Source organism: Saccostrea echinata, unplaced genomic scaffold (assembly GCF_033153115.1).
Source record: "Saccostrea echinata isolate AGI-Se365-2 ecotype Australia unplaced genomic scaffold, CSIRO_AGI_Sech_v1 ptg000030l, whole genome shotgun sequence".
Classification (NCBI taxonomy): Eukaryota; Metazoa; Mollusca; class Bivalvia; order Ostreida; family Ostreidae; genus Saccostrea; species Saccostrea echinata.
Genome location: NW_026889779.1, coordinates 5,074,094 through 5,095,161, shown reverse-complemented (window position 1 = coordinate 5,095,161; position 21,068 = coordinate 5,074,094). Strand labels below are relative to the sequence as shown.

At 33.6% G+C, this 21,068-nt stretch overlaps 2 protein-coding genes across 2 annotated transcripts; one reads left to right on the top strand and one right to left on the bottom strand.

Moving 5' to 3' along the window:
• The first annotated feature begins 2,006 nt into the window (after positions 1 to 2,006).
• LOC133196244 (heat shock 70 kDa protein 12A-like) lies at positions 2,007 to 4,988 on the top strand. Its single transcript, XM_061332157.1, has 5 exons — positions 2,007 to 2,256; positions 2,512 to 2,759; positions 3,025 to 3,240; positions 3,419 to 3,578; positions 3,664 to 4,988. Exons 1-5 carry the CDS (start codon positions 2,007 to 2,009, stop codon positions 4,740 to 4,742), a joined length of 1,953 nt encoding a protein of 650 aa, XP_061188141.1. The 3' UTR covers positions 4,743 to 4,988.
• Positions 4,989 to 15,007: 10,019 nt separating this feature from the next.
• On the bottom strand, positions 15,008 to 20,265 carry LOC133197136 (nose resistant to fluoxetine protein 6-like). The gene is made up of 15 exons (XM_061332999.1): positions 19,914 to 20,265; positions 19,647 to 19,825; positions 19,489 to 19,555; positions 19,291 to 19,396; positions 18,891 to 19,087; positions 18,517 to 18,684; positions 18,264 to 18,357; positions 18,070 to 18,168; positions 17,076 to 17,238; positions 16,658 to 16,737; positions 16,410 to 16,532; positions 16,129 to 16,252; positions 15,582 to 15,774; positions 15,329 to 15,471; positions 15,008 to 15,223 (listed from the first exon to the last, which is right to left on the bottom strand). The coding sequence occupies exons 1-15, from the start codon at positions 20,263 to 20,265 to the stop codon at positions 15,101 to 15,103; spliced, it is 2,211 nt and encodes a 736-aa protein (XP_061188983.1). The 3' UTR covers positions 15,008 to 15,100.
• Between the last annotated feature and the right edge of the window lie 803 nt (positions 20,266 to 21,068).

The window sequence follows — 21,068 nt, the reverse complement described above, 5'->3', positions numbered from 1 at the left end:
GTGTTGGCGTCTCCGCCACCGGATCAGTTTTATTTTTACGACTAGAGTTTATGAGGTAGTAATAAAGGACTTGTATGTTATAAAATCTGTACTTTTCACACGAAGCCATATTTAGGGGAAAACAGCTCATTTCTGATAATTCAACAACGGTTTAGAAAAAAAGCTTTTTCATTTGCCAAACCCACATTGATAAAGGATGATTAGTTAAGTGTAATCGTCAATAAAATATTGAAATCATAGGAAAAACAAAATCACAGGATTAAATAAATTTAACAAGTGGCAAGTTTTATGATTATTTTACGACTGTTTTATTGCCGGGAAAGGAAACTCTGTCTGTGTGATTGCACAGGGTTCTGAATATTTGAACACTGCCCACAGTTGACTCAGCCAATCACAGATAACGCTTACTTTTGAAGTTGTTTGGCGCATTCAGGCTAATCCTTGACATTATACTCTGTAGTTATAGGACTGTTTACGAGTTTACAAAACAATAATTGCTAGAAGCAGATTTATAAATGCTCGTAAAACTGATTATATAGTTTTATACGGACCTTTAGTAAGTCATTAGCACGAAATTTCGACAAAGCAAAAGTGCAGAAAGGTTGGTCAAAACAATGTCCTTTTTAAAATATATTTTTTACGGTGGCGTTCTTTTTAATGTCAGATGCATACATAGATGCATTTTGTTGAGTTTTTGAAGTCATCAATTTTAATGACGTAATTTAATGTTTATTTAATAGGGAAAGAAATTGTAAAATAAATACCTTGTCTTTGGGCTTCAGGGTAAAAGGGGGAGGAAGAAAGAAAGAAAAGGGATGAAGAAAAGGAGTAGGATTGGGGAGAAGAGGGGATAGAAAGGGGGAGAAAAGGGGACAAAGGGAGATAAAGGAGAGCACGAAAGAAAGAAGAAAGTAATCCCTGTCCGCCACTATTGGGGATACACTGCCTAAGGAAATTGAACAAAGATTTTGTAATGTACTTTAAGAAAGATATATGGCCAGTTTATAACAGTAAATTCCTTTGAATAATAAACTGCTTGTTTTTTTCTTTGTATTAATCGCTGAGACGAACCTTAAATGCTCATATAACTTATAAATCATTAAAGTGTCCAGTAAATTATTTTGTTAAAGTTATCTCTCTACGATATTAGGGATTTAATAATAGCTTATAGGTCCCCATCACACTTCTAACAAAACTGGTATTACGGGCTAACACGGTGAACCTGCATTCTCAATTGCATATTTGGCCAACCACTAGATAAATATTTAAATTGTCAGGTCCTTATTCACAAGGGATTGCGCTGATCAGGGTTAATATACTTATTGTAAATTGAGAACCCGTTAATTCCAAAAGAAACCTTAACTTAATCTATCGTAAGACTCTTATAATTTCACAATTAATTCGGTACAGCAATAGACAGAGGCAATTTGACTAACAGCGTTTTCCAAAAGTTTTGAACATTCATACAAAACATGAAAAAGATAATGTTATGCCTACTTCGACACTTTCAAACGGTTCAAATGATATTTTTTAAAACCTTATTTCTGGATCAGTAACTTTTGGATTTTGATTATCTTTCATAGAAAGTCAACGATTAGGGCTATACTTACATATGCATAACTTTCGTGTTACCCTGTACATTTCCAACAAAAATTGATGATCATCCAAAACATGTACTTCTAATAAGGAATTAACATTAATTATTTCTGACGCATGTAATGGTGCATGTTAATCGCAAGTTATGGATGGGATTGTTAAATTTTTAATCACTTTGCAGTAAAATGTGATTTATAGGATAATATTAGGTAAGAAAAGACTGCTTTTTCTAAAACAAAGACGCTTGCTTTGATATAAAAACTTGAACTTAATTTTTATACGATATGAATTTTCATTACTTTAGGCGATGTTAAGTTAATTTTGAAAGTATTTTATTTGATTTCCAGTTGCATTGCCTTGGGTGCATACTTACAGAAGGGTCTTGATGTGATTTTGAACACTTGAGAAGAATGTCAAGCTTGGAAAAAATCGAAGAGTTAGAGCAGTATGAAGAGGATGTCGGTGATGAACCAGTCACAGAGAAAAAGAAAGAGCCTGTCTCCCAGGCAGAGAAGGAGAGTGGTAGGGTAACGGACAGGGATAAGGGGGCTGTTTCCAAAAAACCTCCCGTCAAGAATGACCCAAGTTTGATGATCATCAATGAGCACAAGAAAAACAAAATGGTAGTGGCTGCTATCGACTTTGGAACTGCCTACTCAGGTGAAAATTTTGTTCTTTAGTATATAGCCAGGAATTCGTCTTCTTTTACCCCTTAAAGTTTTTCCTTATATATATAGAAACGAATACACAGTCAGGTTGCAAAAACTTGTAAGCAATTATAGTTCAAAAAGAGGATGGGCAATTTTGGTGATGCCCAATCAAACCAAAATAAATCACAACTTCCTTATATATACAAGTTTGTGACAGTAACATTGCACACAAATGTCCGGACATTTTCTTCACACTTTTCTTCAGGCTTTGCATATTCCTTGAAGAATGACTTTGAAATCAAACCATTACGGATTATGACGAACCACTGGGTTGTTAAAGGAGCAGGAAGCATGTCATTAAAAGCACCCACATCCATACTACTGAATCCGGATCAGAAGTTCCATGCATTCGGTTACGATGCAGATCAACGTTATACTGAATTAGCTCAAAAAGGAATAAACAAGGAGTGGTACTACTTTCAAAAGTTTAAAATGAAATTACAAGGAAATATGGTAAGATTGTCACAAACATTAACAAATATGGTAGTTAATATATACATAAGTTGATACATGTATAAATATAGTACAAAGAGATGTTTAAATATTCTTTTAAATCGTTTTTGTGCAAGTCAGGCATAAATGTTTTTAATCATAAACATTCATACTTGTATGTATGTATACGTCATGTGACTAAAAATCAGCATTCGGAATTTATTGTAACGTCTCTTTGCAACACTTTATATTTGCAAATGTTCCTTTAATGTATTATTTTTGGAAGGATGTCACCAGAAAAAGGATGCTTGAAGACATTGACGGCAAACAGGTGCCCGCCCATACAATTTTCGCTCTGTCGATCAACTTTCTGAAGATGGAGATTTTGAAGTCATTGACGAAGCATTCCGGATACACCATTGAGGACGTTCATTTCATTATCACTATTCCTGCGGTCTGGACGGACGCTGCCAAACAGTTCATGAGAGAAGCCGCTGTAGAGGTATGTTCTGCTTACCTAGTCATGGTAAATTTTGATAACATACCGGTATGTTGATATTTCTTTACTACCGCATATATTTAAATGTAGGTCTTGACTTTTCCCCCCAAGATTCTTAAAAGTATAATATAGTGTTAGGTTTACGTCTAGATTTTGAAGTTGAGGATTTTGATTGTTTCAGGCTGGAATTCCCTGTGAAAACCTTACCTTAGCTTTTGAATCCGAGGTAGCGGCGGTTTACTGCCGAATGCTGCCGAAGAAAAGTCTAGTCGGCTTACGAGGACGGGATCTATTACAGTCATTTAACAAAGGGAGAAAATTCATGGTTCTAGATCTAGGAGGTATGTTCGGAAAACCGCATTATCTTTTAATCTTTGTACATTTTTTCCCCATAAAATCAGTCTTTTTTGTAATGTAATGTTTTAGGTGGTACATGCGACATCTCAGTTATGGAAGTTGTCAATGATGGAAATATTGAACATATCCGGAAAGCAACAGGTGGTGCGTGGGGAGGTGGCAAGGTCAACGAGGAATTTAACGTGTTTCTCAATAAGATTTTTGGCGAAGATGTTGTAAATGAGTGTTGGGCAGAGAATCCGTCGGAGTATTTGGAGATGGTTCGGTCTTTTGAAATCAAGAAACGAAAAGTTTCAAAGGAAACATCTGATGAAATCCCATTCAAAATCCCGGCAGAGCTTCGGATGAAATTAAAACTAAAGACTGGGTTTGAATTAGAGGAGGTGATTCGTGAGACAAAGTACAACGGTAAAGTAATTGTGAAAGGTGATAAAATTTTGATAGACCCAAACATTTTCAGAGAGTTCTTCAAAAAAACAATTGACAGTATTGTCAAACATATGAAGGAAATATTCGAGGAAAACTCCGGCCGTCACATTGCTACAATTCTGATGGTTGGAGGATTCACTGAATCGCCCCTTGTTCGCGATGCCATTCGGGAAGCATTCCCCAACATGATGATTATAACCCCAAAAGAACCAAGTATGGCTGTGCTAAAAGGTGCTGTTCTCTTTGGACAAAACCCAGAGTGCATTTGTTCAAGGATCTGCAAGTGTACTTATGGAATACGAATCGCAAGACCGTTCATTGATGGGATACACAGAGATGAGTATAAGGTGCTGGTGGATGGGAAATATTACTGTAAAAACTTATTTCAAGTATTTTTCTCGGTTGACCAGAAAACAAAAATTGGAGAAACATTTCGGTATCCCATTCATAATTCATATGAAAGTGAAATTCGCCAGGAGCTACGTAAAAAGCCGAAAATTACCGAAATTTATACCAGTAATGACCCTCATCCTCTGTATGTAACTGATTCAAACTGCAGAAAGCACGGGGAGATAGTCATGGAACCCCCAGGAGGAAAGTGGCCTGAGAAGTTTTCTGGATTTGTAGAGATGGAGATAGCTGGAACTGAAATCTTTGGGAGATTTGTCAACAAAGAGAACGGAGAGGTCAACATGATTTATCTAGACTTCCTGTCATGACAAGCGCCGAATCTGAATTTGATGAATTTTCCAAGCAACTATGAATTTCTGGGTTATTGTTTTAGAAGATAAAGACTATCCATGGTTTGATATTCAGCGATTAAGTTTCAGAATGTTCCTTAAGTTCATTGCTACGATTTGTACTGCACTTACGGACACTTTTCCAAATGTTCCTTTCAGTTTTCTCTACATGACGTGCACAAGACTTGGCATTCTATTCTTTAAGTATATCTATCAGTAAATAAATTCGAGCAATAGCTTTTTACAATAGTTCTAAATTTTTTCTTGAGAATCAAAGACTAGAAACAACTGTGAACTGGTGTTCTTTCAATCACAGAATGGCTTTTAATTGTGAGCAGGTGTGTCGTACGTCATTTTATAATATTTTTGAAAGTTACTTTGCTGTAAGTCAGAAGGAGGATAGTAGACCAATTAGATGCAAATTTTAAACAAATATATACAATTGCAAATGTTTTGACAATAATCGTAAACAGCAATATCTCAGTTATATTTTAGAGGTACCAGGAAGTATATTTCACCAATGTTAACTAATCACCGAATGGTTAAACTATCATCACGTCCAAACATTTTTTTTTCTGAAAGCTGTAATAGTGTAAGGATCAGTGGACCTTTACACAAAATGACTTAACGACGAAGACATAAATTGTCCAATTATCTTGAAAGTATCAAAACTATAGTAGGTCACAAAAAATCTTAAATATCGAATCCATGAGAATAAATTGTGAAAACTTCTTAAAGAAGTATTCACAAATTAATATCTCAAAGAAATTACAGAGTTGTAAAATTTTAATCTCAATCAAAAGATTTTTTGTAAAAATGAAAAAGGGTGGATAACGTGCAGTGATAAATCAATAAAATAAAATCTACAAACAATACAAATCTGTGAAACACGGACCCCTGGAAATTCCAGAGGTAGGATCAAGCTCCGGGGCCATAAAACAGACGAGCTCACTTTTAATCTCGGTCTCACTTTTCTACATTCCGTTTGAAGAAGTGAGACTCGACTAAGTTTTATGACCCTGGATCCGGGTGCCTAGGAGGAGTAAGCCTCACCTGTCAACCATTCACACCCGCCGTGAGCCCTATATAATTTATTATGGTCTACAGATACTTTGGTTTTAATTAAGTTTAAAATTAAGGTCCACCACCCCCCCTGTTCCTTCTTGCAATTATTTCGATGCTACCGATTTTCCAAATGAAGTCTGATTTTTAATTAAAAACCAAACAATACCATGCCTTGCGGGGCAAATTTTAACAGAGATGGCATTTGTTGACAATTCTATAAAGAAATATATACAATGTATTTCCCCAAGTGAGAGTTAACTCTCCTATCAAAGGCTTGATGTTCCCCAAACATACTTCAATCAACGACTATGGATCCACAATAAGTAAATTAAACTGTAGCATAGGTTCACTCTAGAAATTAAAAGCACAGACTTCAGCTTTTGTTTTTGGATGTGTTCATTTGTTTGTGAAATATGCCTGGCAACTAAAAGATAGTTTACAATTCAAAACTATTGTTTACAATTATTTTCTCTGATAATCAAGCATACGGTGAGCAATGATCGATAGATATTATATAGTAGGTAATACCTCTTGGCCATAGTTTACGACCTTTCACTTAGTTCACTGCTGTTTGATATGATTCATGATTCCAAGCCATTGTTAAATATAAATATAATGTACGATGAAAAGCTATGATGTTTACAAAACTCTATCTAACGAATATTGTATATAGTTCAATTTTCGAAGTCAGGTGTAATTTATGTTCAGCAACAAAAACCTTAGTTTAAGTCATTTAATTTAGTTTCACATTTAAAAGAAGTATCAAATCACAAAGAGCTAAATCCACGAAGGGGCCAAATCGGCCCAGTCATCAAAATAAATGAAACTTTCTCACATAAAACTCTAAGATTTGTATGTTGTAAAACAATTTATTTTTTAACAATATCTTTTCTGATTTTCTTTTTACTTTCGTTTAAATTTGTTATTGTTTTCCTTATTAATACTATCACGTCATTACGTTGATTACATACTTTAACGTCGTGACGTTGACATTTTGTATAAGAAAGTAACATATGTACGTTAATGGAATAAAAATAACCAATATAGGCTCTTCTTTAAAATTTTGGGGAAATTTTTACTATGAATTTTTCAAGAAGTTCTGAAAACTTTTGGTTTATTTTTTAATTAAAGCTATTTGTACTCTAAAGAAATGCCAGATATGTGTTATATACAACGGTTGTCTGGTATAATCGTTGATACATGTAACACGTTTTAAATGATAAGAGACACGTTAAGCTGCAAAACAAACACAAAGTGTTAATCCATCATATTTGAGTAAAACTGAATTAATGTAGTAAAATATTTACTATAGTAGCCATGGATAAGGATTTTATCATTCTTAAATGTGTTATTGTATGGTCATACGGTGTACAAACAAAAAAATAGACTTTTTTCCCGAAAATACACAAGTACTCTTTAATAACGAAAACATAAAATTAAAATGAAAAGTTGCAATAAAAATGAATACGTTTGAAGTTACCATCTATTTTATTGTCATTTTGAGAATTTCGTTGCACTTCTGAAATTTATGGCATTTCCCGGACATTTGAAATGAAATTGTAGTTCATACATGTAATACACGAAAAAAAGGTGACGTTTGACGGCAATCCTGCGCACCACAGATTGTCAGGAAAGAAGCCACTACAGACTTTTAAACAAGAGCGATGCAAAGCATCGAGTTGGCCGCAAAAAAAAATAATAGTCAGTCGAAAACACAAGATTTCCAAAGTATTTGAATTTCAAAACGGAACCTGAAGTAAAAAAAAAACAACAAAAAACAAGATAAACGGAAATGGCACGTATACCACTTTACTCAATGTAAATTACTTAATCGAAATAAAGTTCACTATAATTATGATAAATATGTTATATTACCAAAGAGAAACGTTTTTTATATACCCACAATAGATATGAGAAGAGATTTCAGATGACAAAAACGATCGAATTAATTATTGCTAACTAATCGTTTTCTTATCATATTATCATATCTTACACACTCCCATGTTGGGGAGTACCTATTATAAACCCTTTTAATTAAATCATAAAGTAATGATTATCTGGTGAGAAGTGAAAATTAAATTGAAACATAACAAATCTAAGACTTTCATATAGTTTAAAATCAGTTTTAACATTTTACTCATAATTTTCAAATATTTAAAATAACGTTTCGTTTCTCCATGTGCAATTTCTAACACAACTACGGATAGATAGGCGATAATGAGTACAGAAGACGATAAAATAATAATAATATCGTATACATATTGCATATGAAATTTTTAACTTGGACGTTTTCGGATCGTTACTCTTTGTAATTAAACAAAAATAAACGAAAAACAGCTACTGGCAGTATCAAATGGCTATCATTACAGACCGTCGAAAAAAAATTATAGACCACATGTCGAGCGACATATTACCATCCTCCCCCCCCAAAAAAATACCATGTTCAAATGCCTGATCTATGAAGTTATATTCTATATAGACATCCTTTCAAAAAAATAAATATGATAGACAGCTAGGCAAAATTAGCACTTATATCCGTTAATAATAATAATACATTCAGGATACATGGCCGCAGGAATCGGGGGGGGGGGTGACCATGCCCCCCTCCCCCATAATTTTGCCGATATATAAAATACTATATAAAACAAAGCTACTAATGCTTGTGCCCCGTCAATGAAAACGTCTGATGCCCCCCCCCCTTTTTTTTTTGCTTGTCAAGGAATTTTGGTAGTTGATAGTGCCCCCAACTGAAAATGTATGGCTGTGCCCCCCCCCGCCCCCCCCCCCAACTGAAATTGCTACCTACGGGCCTGGGATCTATAATAAATTTATGCAATGACCGAGTCACGAAAAATCAATCGTTTTTAAATTAAATTTTTATCAAGGAGATTTAAAAATAATTAAAACTGCTATTGAATTAATTAATTAATTTTTTTTTATACTATATATACAAGGACTAATATAATTGGCATTGTTATTTATTCACTTTACTACTTTCTTGTTTAAATGGTAGCCAGTCTGATTAAAAGCAGCCCCCCTTCTCCTTTCACTCCTGACAAGTGAAAGGAGAAGGGGGGCTGGTTTTAATCAGACTGAATGGTAGCAGTTGTCCCACGTATTTAATGAGTGAGGGATGGAATCCCGAACCCCCCCTCCCCCAATAACCCCCCCTTTTTTTTGTAAATGTAATAGGTGGTTTTTTTGTGTTTTTTTTTTTGCTTCTTATTTTATATCAATGTTCTAATCCCCCTTTATGAATTTACACTACTACATGTATAAACATGCTTGCTAATCTTGGTTGCCCTCTCTCCCTTGGGCATGTTACATTTAAGCGGAGTAACTCAAAATAGAAAGAGATAGCAAGTAGCCTCCCTTTGACATTTTTTTTCCATGTGTTGGCTAGGTCACAGCATGCATGCGACTGAAATTACTTAAAAACCATAAAGAGTTGTCACTGCCTTGGTAGTAAGTTATTCGTTTATACAATATAGGGCATTTTTCTTATAGAGGCCTATCACAAAAATTACACGCGATCTGTAAAATCAATCTATATTGTTTATTTGATTTGTCAACTCGAATTTTCTAGGTTCAGTACTTCGTAACATAATTTATGTTAAGAGGTCTCGGATCAGTAAAGGTTTTCACAAATAAATATTAATTAATCTTTTGTCTTAAAATGCCACTGGCGATTTCTGAAACGCATGTTGGGTATGGGTTATAATTATATTATAGGCTACATGTAGTTATAATAGACTCTATTGCGTAACATTTACCATGTGTATGTTGTCGATGCAGACTTCACGACATTTATGTATTGTAAGGTGGCAAAACAATCTTTATAAATACGTCTTGCTAGTTGCATCCGATGTAATTTGTTTAATATTCTAGGCTATTCCGACACGGCCACTCAGGGAGAAAATAAAGATGTAGCCTACATGTTTCTCGGGTGATCTCCCTTTGATTACATAGTGACCATGGTGACGAGGAGCCGGGAGTTGGAAAACAAATTCAAAGCATAAATTATAAAATAGGCTGTCAGAGGAAAAGAGAACACATTATTTTTTTTTTAACATTTCAGCATAATGATGAGTTAAATATAGATCAGCTACTTGAAGGAAGACTGCATTGAGGCACGTAGTACACAAAATGTCGACATTATTGCATCTAGGGGCGGGACAGCTAAAGTCGGACAACATCGAATGTCGGACACTCTTCTTTTTCAGAATAAAATCATTACTATATTTAGTGTCGTTTGTATTTTTCTTAAGTAGGGCCTATCTCTGTTTACAGGGTGTTATTGGTTGTTTCATTCAAATGTAAGTCATGAAAATGTTTGAAATAACCTCTAAAATTCGTCGGGTACATACGCATCTCACGGATCCGGATAAAAACTCGCATGCGCAACACATAGTGATCCTTGGCGAAATCTTCAGTTTGCTGTCTGTATTCTGTGATGGCTAATATATTTTGTAATTAAAGCATACTTTCACATGATAAATATTAACTATTCCCTTGACAATAATAATTTGGTGGATATTTATTTATAAAAACCATTAAAATTAAACTGTCCGACTTTACATTCTGGGTCATTAAAAGTCGGACAGAGGAGAATTTAAAGTCGGACAACACACAATACATTGTTTTTAATTGTCAATTTTCTTAAAAACTAGAACAATTTATTAACATATCGAAAAAAAAATATTAAAAAATACGGTATGGGATGGGATTTGAACCCGGAAACATATGTAGTATAATTTACCGGTAATTTAAGAATATTTTCGCTTTTGCAAATCAAATTGTGCATGCTGATTCCCTGCAACTTTTAGGAAGGAAGAAATAAAAAAGATACATCTACCTAAAGAAATTGTTTCATTTCAGAAAAACAATGAAAAATACCTATATAAAACCCAAAAAAAAAAAAAAAAAAAAAAAAAAACATCTCGAAGAATTATAACAGAGAAATGAGAAATATTGGAACTGAGGAAAATAAAAGAAGAAAATGCCGCGAAAAAGTCTTTAAAAAAAATCAACACAAATATTTTTTTCACGGCTTTATTTGAGTTTCATGTTTATAACTCGGCACTCAGTTTCATTGTTTATTTTGAAAAAGAAAGAATTTTCCTTGTTGAAAAATAAAATTAGTTCCATAGATTACTGATTCCACTTTAAAGATTGAGGGATATATAGTTTTCTCCTTTCCGGCTATCTGTCTTATAATCATTATATAAATGGGTTTAATTTTGGAAACAATTTAAACCTAAAAATTTATTCACACGATAACGCATTGGTTTATAGATCGCAAGATACTATATGTTCATTTAAATTTCTTGGTCTAAATGGAAAGTTTATCTAAATAATCCATACAATGACTACTAAGTTTATTACGTAATAATCACTTAAATGTTCACGAAGTTTGCCCAGGCACGTAGTATCGTATTTGAAAGTGGGGGGAGGGGGTAGCCAAATAAAAAAAAAATCAACTTACCTGAAGGAAAAAAAACGACGAGCAAAAAAAAAAAAAAAAAAAAAAAAAAAAAAAAAAAAAAAAAAAGAAAAAAGGAGGAGGGTAATTGTCCAAATTCAAAAATCCTATTTCGGGGGTTAGTGGGAGGGTTCCAACTTCTTTCAAAACCAAATTTTATTCATACATTACCAGATTACCCTGATTTGACTATACTGCAACAAAAAAGGTGGTGGTGGGGCAACCAGCCTTTCACTGAAAATTTTCAATAGTGAAAAGTAATCTTGGGAAAAAAGTGAGGGTCCCTCCCCCCCCCCCCCCCCCCCCACACACACACTACGTGTCCTACTCTCTAACTATGATTTAGCCTAAAAAAATGAAGAAAATTGGACTTTAAATGTCGTAACCAGTATGTGTCCGACTTAAAATTCTACATGTCCGACTTTCACTGTCGATGTCCGACTTTATCAGCCCTTGCCTTCCCGTGTTTGGTTTTGATTTATAACATTACAAAGCTTTTAACCAATGAAAATTAAGAATAGAAAGAGGGTAAAAACATAATTTTATGTGATGTAAAAGTTTCCGGTTATATGTGAAGAGTTTGGAGCGTTTACCAAAGGTGCAGACGAGGTGGTCCGAAAAACCGTCCGACTTTCACTGCCTCTCCCCTACATGCAGTCATGCTTAGCGAGAGTTTTTCGTACTTTTTTGCATCACAACACAAAATAACTTATAATAAATATAACATTCGCTTTTGGAAACTTTTTAATATTTACAAAAACAATATAGAACCTTTTTCTTTTCTATTAATGTAGGGTTATCCCCGCTATTTTCACTGTGCGAGTCGGTGCTAAGATATTTGAATCGAACGAAAAGTATTAATTTCGATGTGGCCACACCCCTCGAGCAAAATAAAAATATACTTTATTTTTTCATATTTTAATCCTCTTTTCAATGATATAAATTTTATTTTGTTCGAAGGGTGTGGCCACAGCAAAAATTTGAACCAAAGACGAAAAAAATGCTTTATTTTGATAAAAACTAGCAAAGTGCACGTGTTTAGACGTTTTCTGTACAAATCTGACGTCATTAAATGAAAAAATTGGCATAAACTATTTAAGTTTGATACCCAAGGATAATATTTCTATTGTTAATTTTCTTTTTCCCCTCAGTTTAATTTTCCCGAAAAAATAGGCCGATTTAGCCCCTTCGTGGATTTAGCTCTTTGCACCGTATAATCTTTAATCTGCTTTATTTTTTATGCTCCCGTATAGAAGAATTTTTGCCCTGTCCGTCTGTCTGTTTGTTTGTCCGCAAAAACTTTAACATTGCTCATAGCTTTCATATTTCATATGTGTGTTCCTTGTGACAAGAGCTTTTTGGGTACCATCATTTTTGACCTTGGCCTTTGAGTTTGACCAAGTTTTACAAAATTTTACCCAACTTTAACCTTGGCCATAACTTTTGAACGGTTGGTGCTAGGGCTTTCATACTTCACAAGTGTAATTCTTGTGACAAGACCTCTCTTTGGATACCAACAACTTTGACCTTGACCTAGGAGTTTGACCTACTTTTGAAAAACTTTAACCTTGGTCATAACTTTTGAATGGTTGGTGCTAGGGTTTTCATACTTCACATGTGTAATCCTTGTGACAGGACCTTATTTCTTTGGATACCAACAATTTTGACACTTTGACCTATGAGTTTGACCTACTTTTGAAAAAACTTTAACCTTGGCCATAACTTTTCAATGGTTGGTGCTATGGCTTTTATTCTTCACAGGTGTATTACTTGTGACAAGATCTTATTTCTTTAGATACCAACAATTATAGCCCATTTACCTTGACCTTGGAGTTTGACCTGTTTTTGGAAAACTTAAACCTTGGACTTAACTTTTGAGCAGTTGGTGCTAGGGCTTTCATACTTTACATATGTAATCCTTGTGACAAGACCTTACTTTGGATACCAACAACTTGACCCTTGACCTTGGAGTTTGACCTACTTTTAAAAAACTTAAACCTTGGCCATATCTTTTGAACGGTTGGTGCTAGGGTTTTCATATTTCTCATGTGTATTACTTGTGAGAAGGCATTTTCTTTGGGCACCATTAATTTTGACCATTTGACCTTGATGTTTGACTTACTTTTGAAAAACTTTAACATTTTCCATATCTTTTCAATGGTTGCTGCTAGGACTTTCATATTCACAGGTATATTCCTCGGGACAAGACCTTACTTTGGGTACCAACATATTTGATTTGCATTTGAGAAAGTTTAACCTTCGCAATGAGTTGCTATACGGGGGCATCAGTGTTTCACAAACACATCTTGTTTTAGTCAGTTTTAAATTATTTATTATGTTTTATAGAAAGACAAAAAGTTAAGCTATACATCTGTTCTAGTAATTGCTTGCTAAAATAATTTTCATCTAATTTTCTATAATTCACATTATATTATCAAAGGAATTGCATAAATAGTTACTTTAAACCAAAATAATTCTATAGCCAATTTTAATTAATTATTGTGTCCAATAAATCAGTTGACTATTAGCCTTGTAAAATATACCTGAGGCTCGTTAGTTGCATCTTCCTTTATCAATGATTCAGCATTACGTAAGTCGGTAAAATTTTCACATTTTCCCTCATATTATTAATTTTCAATCAAGAAAACGAATGGACCCCCCCCCCCCAATACTTTGATTTTTTATAGCAACTTTTAAAGAGTTTCCATATTTCCCACATATAACAGAAAATGAATGTGTTTCTATATGTTCACAGTATAACGTAAACGGCACAATTTGTGTTTAATTTTTTTTGTGGGGGGGGGGGGGGGAATGTTGTTTTGCATTGTTTTTACACGACTTGAAAAATAACACAACAAAGTTGTATTTACATTTATGCTTAGGATTGAGCAAAGATATGTTATTATCATATTGTAAATTATGAATTTACTAGGCGGAGGTAAATGCAGAATTTATAATATGATAATTTATATTGTAAATTTTTCATTTACTTATACCTGGTATATACAAAATGATACTTTTTACCCCGATGTTAAAAGGTTTCCAAATTGTCCCTTGGTGTAAGCTTTATAAATGCATAAACACGTACAGTGTAGCATATTAAATCATATTGGGGATTGAGTATATAAGTTATATACATCCATGCAGGCATTTATACACTGTATTTATTTATTGGCATTAATCTGTTTATTCGTATTTCATAAATTTCTGGATTCTTTGAATCCTCTAGTAATGGATATACTCGGGACTGACAATTAAATGGGTTATTTATTTTATTGTTATATATCTCTTACCATTAACAGGTCTGTTGGTTGGTTGAATGTCCACGCACATGTTATCTTTAACTATCCTCTTTAGTCAACTTAACACACACTCACATTTTTACGCACACACTCTGAAGTATATAGCAAATACACATATAAAGATAAATGATTTAGCTGATAACTACGACAATTTTACTCAGTCCTAGCATTTAACATATACATGCACTTCATATTAAAAAAACCCCAATATTTAATAGAGTTGGTGCATTGATGACATTGTTTTTTCAAACTTACCAGAACACAAACTACTTTCTGATATGCATTTGTCAAACTGGCCTGAAACAGGAACCCGTGTTTGCCAATAAGTTTATTTCAAACTAACATATAAAAATTCTAATAACAATTTTTGTTTAAAAACAAACATATTTAAATATATGTACGTGTAAACATACATATAGAACAAAAAAATTGTCCATCTTTAACCCAACATTAGAGATCTTTAATTCCTCTTAATATAATAATTGTTCTTATTTGTGACTTGGTCGTCTGAGAAGTATTTTTTCTAATCCCATCATCGGAGCCTCGAATGAAACAGAGGCCACAAATGCTGTCATACAGGATAGTACCAAATGACCCAGGAAGAGATAAATCTGGAAGAAAAAAAGTTTTTTTTTTTCAAGGATGATCCTAGAGGAAACATAAAAAGATATAATTTTTATTGTTGTTACCATATAATGATATTTTGTTAGACTCACTGTGTTTATGTCGTCAATGTAAATGTTAGTACGTTGCATCCCTATGAAAGTGTATATCACCATGGCATGTGTCAGGTAAATACAATAGGAGAGTCGAGCCAAAGGGACGAATGGAGACCACGACAGTAGGGTATTAATGAATCCTTAAATAAATATGAATATACATTACGTTAAGAATGTAAACACATACTCCTAGCAAATCACAGACTATATGTCATCTTAAATGTTTTTAATGATTTCCAAAAAAGCATACCTCCATTTCCGGTAGCACAAGCGAATATGACCCAGCATACGCATGCTCCCCAGACAATTTTGTGGGTGGCGTTGTAGAGAGCCGACACGTCACGATTGAGGACATCCTCTGGGTAGACAATGGGATTACGGAGTCCGTAAAGGACAAGAATAGCCAATGTTGCAAAGATGAGCCACAGCAGTAGGTTAAGAAACTGATGAGGAGAACATTAATATAAACGACTCTTATTTTTTTGAGTTTAGTAAGTTAGGAAAATGTTTGAGAAGCATATCTTCCCACTTATCTTGACAGTTTTAACAACACCTTTGTTGCCTTACAGCTATGGAACTTTGTTGCATAAGATGATAGTATCACATCTATCTTATCTCATAACAGCCATATTTTACATTATATGATTTACAGAGAGCGTTGAGCTTGTGCGACCTCTTACGTTTTGAGCAAGAAGTAATGCAATATTTATAGAAATTGTAGAGAATATCTTAGATGCTTTAAAACAATAGTCTTTTGAATTCATCTATCAAAGAGCAGTTACAAAAATATTCTCTACCTTGTTTATTTTTACTTTGCAGTCTGTTTTATAAAGTAGAGATCCAACGATGATTCCTACTATGTAAGGCCCTATCCGGCAGTGAGGTCTAATATAATAGCTGGTAAAGTAGTCCCCTCTTCCTCTGAATAGAATTCAACAGTGTAATGAATAAGACCCATTATCTATTGCAATAAGGTTACATATCACAAAATTATTAAAAAAAAAAAAACCCTTTTTTTTTGGTAGTGCGACCAAAAAACGGAAGTGGACAGTGCCTTTAATTGAACAGTTGTACTCACTCTGGAGATCCGCCTCCACCGAAACTTGAGGGTGGAAGATCCAAGACGTTTGAGACGACCCCTGGCGCGATTGCAGATCCCAATAGCAAAACAGAGCAAACGCCAATCCCTATTGGGTAATGACTAAAAAAGAATCGTATAGGAAAGCTAGAAAGAATGACTATTTATTCTGAAAATTAAAGGTATTGAACTCTATAAACATCTTAATTACGTAAAGTTAAGGTTTCCAAAAGGATAAATAAACTTACAAATACAATGGAATAAGCATCAGTGGACTTAAAACGAAAAACTGCATATCATTAGCAAGGTACCATGAAACTCCAAAGCACTAAAATTGTAACAATGAAACATGAATTTCTGAATGGAAAAATGTTACTGAGATATTCTTTTTTTTAAAATACAAAATGAATTAGCCACAGATCATGATGCTACAACAGAAATTCACAATCTGTGCAAGTCTAAATGCTCATGGACTGTGCGATTAACTTTCTGTTCACCGAAATATGACTTGACTATTGCCCATTCAGCATTAAGCAATAATCATTCGATATATCAATCTACCAATCAATAAACTTTGTGAATTTCATTGCAAAATAAAATGCCCATAGCTTATGCAACTCAAATTTGATCAAAGTTTAATTTGCTATGAGGCGGACCATTTATTACCTGCTCTTTATCAAACAAGTTATTGATATAAAGAAGGTTTCTCCACCATGTGTTTTTACAAAAATCTGGCTCGAATCCATTCTTTGGCCACAACGGTCCATCTCCAAAATAACGGCTTAGACAGGCACTGATCATTATCATAATCATGTATACTGGTGTTAATCTATAAGAAAAAAAATATTTTTGTTAATAAAGTCATTTTAGAGGGTCATTAATGCAATGAAACGTCACCCTTTTTGTGCTTGTTGTATAAATTACTAGTACAAGAAAAAAATGTCAGGTTGTCTTAACGTTTGAGAAAATGGAGTGCGAAGTAAGAGAGATAGAAATCTGGTATTTCTATCAAGAAACACGTGTGTGCATATAGTAGATTCATGTATGATGTAGAAAACGTAAATGCATGTAGCTGTTTTTATTTTCTTTTTCTCAAAGTATTTTTGCTATGCTGATAAGTAGTTAAACTTATAGATAAGCAAAATTCAAATTCTTTCCGTCAAACGTTTCTGCAATTATATTTTAATAGAGAAATATGCAGGGGGAAGAATGTATTGCTATTTTAATATAAATGATACATGTATATATAAATTCGAGCAATTCAGACAAATGATCTTTGACAAGGAATCAATGAAGTTGGCTAGAAATACTCAATCTTTATTTTCATTTGTTTGTGACTTTTCTGATGAAGGGTTGGTGATAGAACATTATGACATATCCAATTCAGGTTATCAACTCTATCATGTCTTCAACACTGTAGTTAGTTAAGTATTGATTCATATTAATTTGTAAAAAAAATTATTTTGTACCGTTTTCTTTTACAAAAGAAGGCCATGTAATAGTGATTAGTAAAAATATACCTTTAAAATATTGAGGTTTTTATTCTATTTAAAGTTTATTTTTTTTTTACTTCACATACACAAATATACATCGAAACTAATGAAACACGTATCTTGTGACAAAAATTTAAAACTGTTGATATTGAATTTGCCTAATTTACCTCCAAAATCTGTGAAAATAAAACATCAACCAATTGATTCTCAGCTTTCCACGTCCATTCTTCATAGCCTTCAGTGTCAGATATGACAACAGCAGTCCGCTAGATAGATAGATAGATAGATAGATAGATAGATATCTGTGTGTATGATTTTGATTGAAATTAAATATTGATGGCTATAAGTTTGCAACAATTACCTCAAAGCAAAGAAAGAATCGACGGAAACTAGGGCGTTAGAGACGGCTTGAAAGGTCCAGCGTTTGATCGCTTGATATGCAGAACTTGTATTACCTGTAACCAACAAGGTTTTATTGTTTCTATACTGTGGGTGCATGTAAAAAGTATGGTTATAATACGCGATAAACTTGTCTGAAACCTGTCAAAGAAAAGTACTTTATATGAATTCATGATTAATTATTCTTCAAATTGATGTGCTCTAAACCCACATACTTGCGTCATTCATGCTAAAAGCATAGGTGTGTCCTAGAACAACCCAGGAGATACTGAGAAATCGTATCCCATTTAACGCTGTCAGTGTTCCCGCGGATTGATTTACTTGGAGAATCTTTTTCCCATTAGAGAGAGCCGAAAACGAAAGTATCAGTTTCTCTAGTGTTGCTGTAAAGATTTCAATGTGAAAAAAATATAAGAGATTTATAATAAAACTTCTAAACTTTATGGTAAAATTTGAGAATAAATTTATTTTGCGATCCGTGCATGTAATTTGGTTTGTTTTCTCGTTTCTTTCATTCTTAACCTGTATTTATCTAATTATCTACTTTTCTGTTTATTTTTAAAATTTGATGAAGTTATGGTTTACTTACAGTCCTCCTTTTGTGTAATATTTGCCTTATCCTGCATCAACAAAGGACTTTTTTCGTTATGTAAAGCTGTCTCTGCAGATTGTTCTATTGGTGTGGGTTTTAAAGAATTCAGTTGGGGCTGTTGCAACCAATGTTTGATGATGACATCATATGCTGTGCTTGATAATATTAAGGCGGCAAATATTCCGAGTATAACTCTGAAAATGTAAATTTGGATCTTTTTTTTAAATATCAAAATTAAAACAAATTCTATGAATAATGACCTAGATCTTTTCTTGTAAAAATTTTGGAGTTCTTCATGTTAAACCGGTTATTCTTGAAACAAAACAATAAATAATTTTACAAGGTCATATCATACTATATTCCATTATTGCTTACTGAACAAATTTATTTTACTCACATAGCAACGATGGCTCTTGTGTCAATTTCTGGTTTCTCGTGGCAATATACATATTTAGCACGTATTGGATTGGCTGTAGGTCGAAACCTCTCAATTGTAGCAAATACTAAAATGCACAGACACATTATTAATAAACGATATATATTGAAAGTCTTTTTTAAAAAATAAAATGAATTGAACATGTGGCTGTATACATACAGTCGTTGTAAAGTTTCATTATATCCCTCGGTGAACAAGCTTTTGGTACACACAGCCCCGTATCTACCTGAAAAAAAATTGACATCGTGGTTTTCTTCCATGATAAGGAATAATTTTCATAATGTTATTGTCATATCAATTATTTTCCTCTGACTTACCTCCAATGGAATATATTGCAATTTAACTGGAATGTGAGCAAAACAGAATTGTGTCTCAACTGGTTCGAAGTAAAAGTGTTTCACGGGGGCTTCCAGATTAAAACATTCGTCAAATGACCCAAGCCACTTTGAATGACCGTCTATAACCCCAGGTTCAATTTTGGCGGACGCGTCAAGCACTGAAGACACAAAAATTAAATTGTATGGTCATTTCATACATATAGTTTAGAACACAGAAACGCCAATATATACCAAAAATTTACTTACTCTTTAAAGCCCAGAACTCATTTATGGTCAATGCAGTCATTGTCCAATTCCAGCTCTCTCGACAGCTTTCAGATACAGTGTAGTTGTCGGCTAGTAGGTTTGGTCCTTCTTCTGTTGATGACGTAAGAAAACCATTGTTTGAATCTGCTAACGATTTTAAGAAAGTGACGTCATGTACCTGATTGATCACTGACTTTAGTTCTAACAATTTGTATGTGTTATTTCTTTGTGGTTTTGGATTTAATTTTCTGAGATCAAACGACACAAGTTCTTCATAAGATGGAAAAGGAACATCCGCACCACAAATCGAACACAAGGCGATAAAAACAACGCTTAAACCTGACGATTTCATATTGAGATGTTGACTGTTGTGTATTAAGGTATTGCGCATAGACTGATTTCAGAGTTTGCTGTTCAATATATAGTATGCTGACCGTGTTATCTTATTATCCTACCCTTGTGACGAAATAAAACTTATGCCTATTTCTGTGTACTTGATCATACCTATGTGTAGTGATTAATAGGGCAAAATGATATCATTCACTTAAAGGCCTGTTATGAAAATAAGTTTTGCACTTATATAAGCTGCAATCGCTATGTTCGCTATGTTTCGAAAATGATTAAATTAATAATGCACATGTATTTTGAGTGTTTATAAAGTATTCTATGAAAACTATACTTTGTCCTCTTACAAATTATACTCATGTTTTCAAACTGTAATAAATACCGGTAATGTGCCTAAATTAGAAAAAAAGGTTTTCTGGACTATACTGTTGTAAAATTCCATATCGATCTCTGCAAAAACATTAGACTGAGTTATTTCAGTTTAAAATACAGCTGTAAGTGTACTGCTATTTGACAAATATTTAATTGGACACCCTCCTCTCTTCCACAGCATATATTTATATCTTCACACTATTTAATGACTTCATATTTTAAAAGGCCAGAATTACTATATAGTAATAAAAACATCACCCATTAAATTATTAATCAATAACTTTTGATAAAACGTTATCATCGTTATTCCATTTCCCATGTCGTGTAGATGATATTTATCGGCCTGGTGTAGGAGATGTCTCGACGCCATCACATTTGTTTATCTACAGATACGTCCTTATTATTGCAAAATGAATCACACGATGCATTTTTATTAAA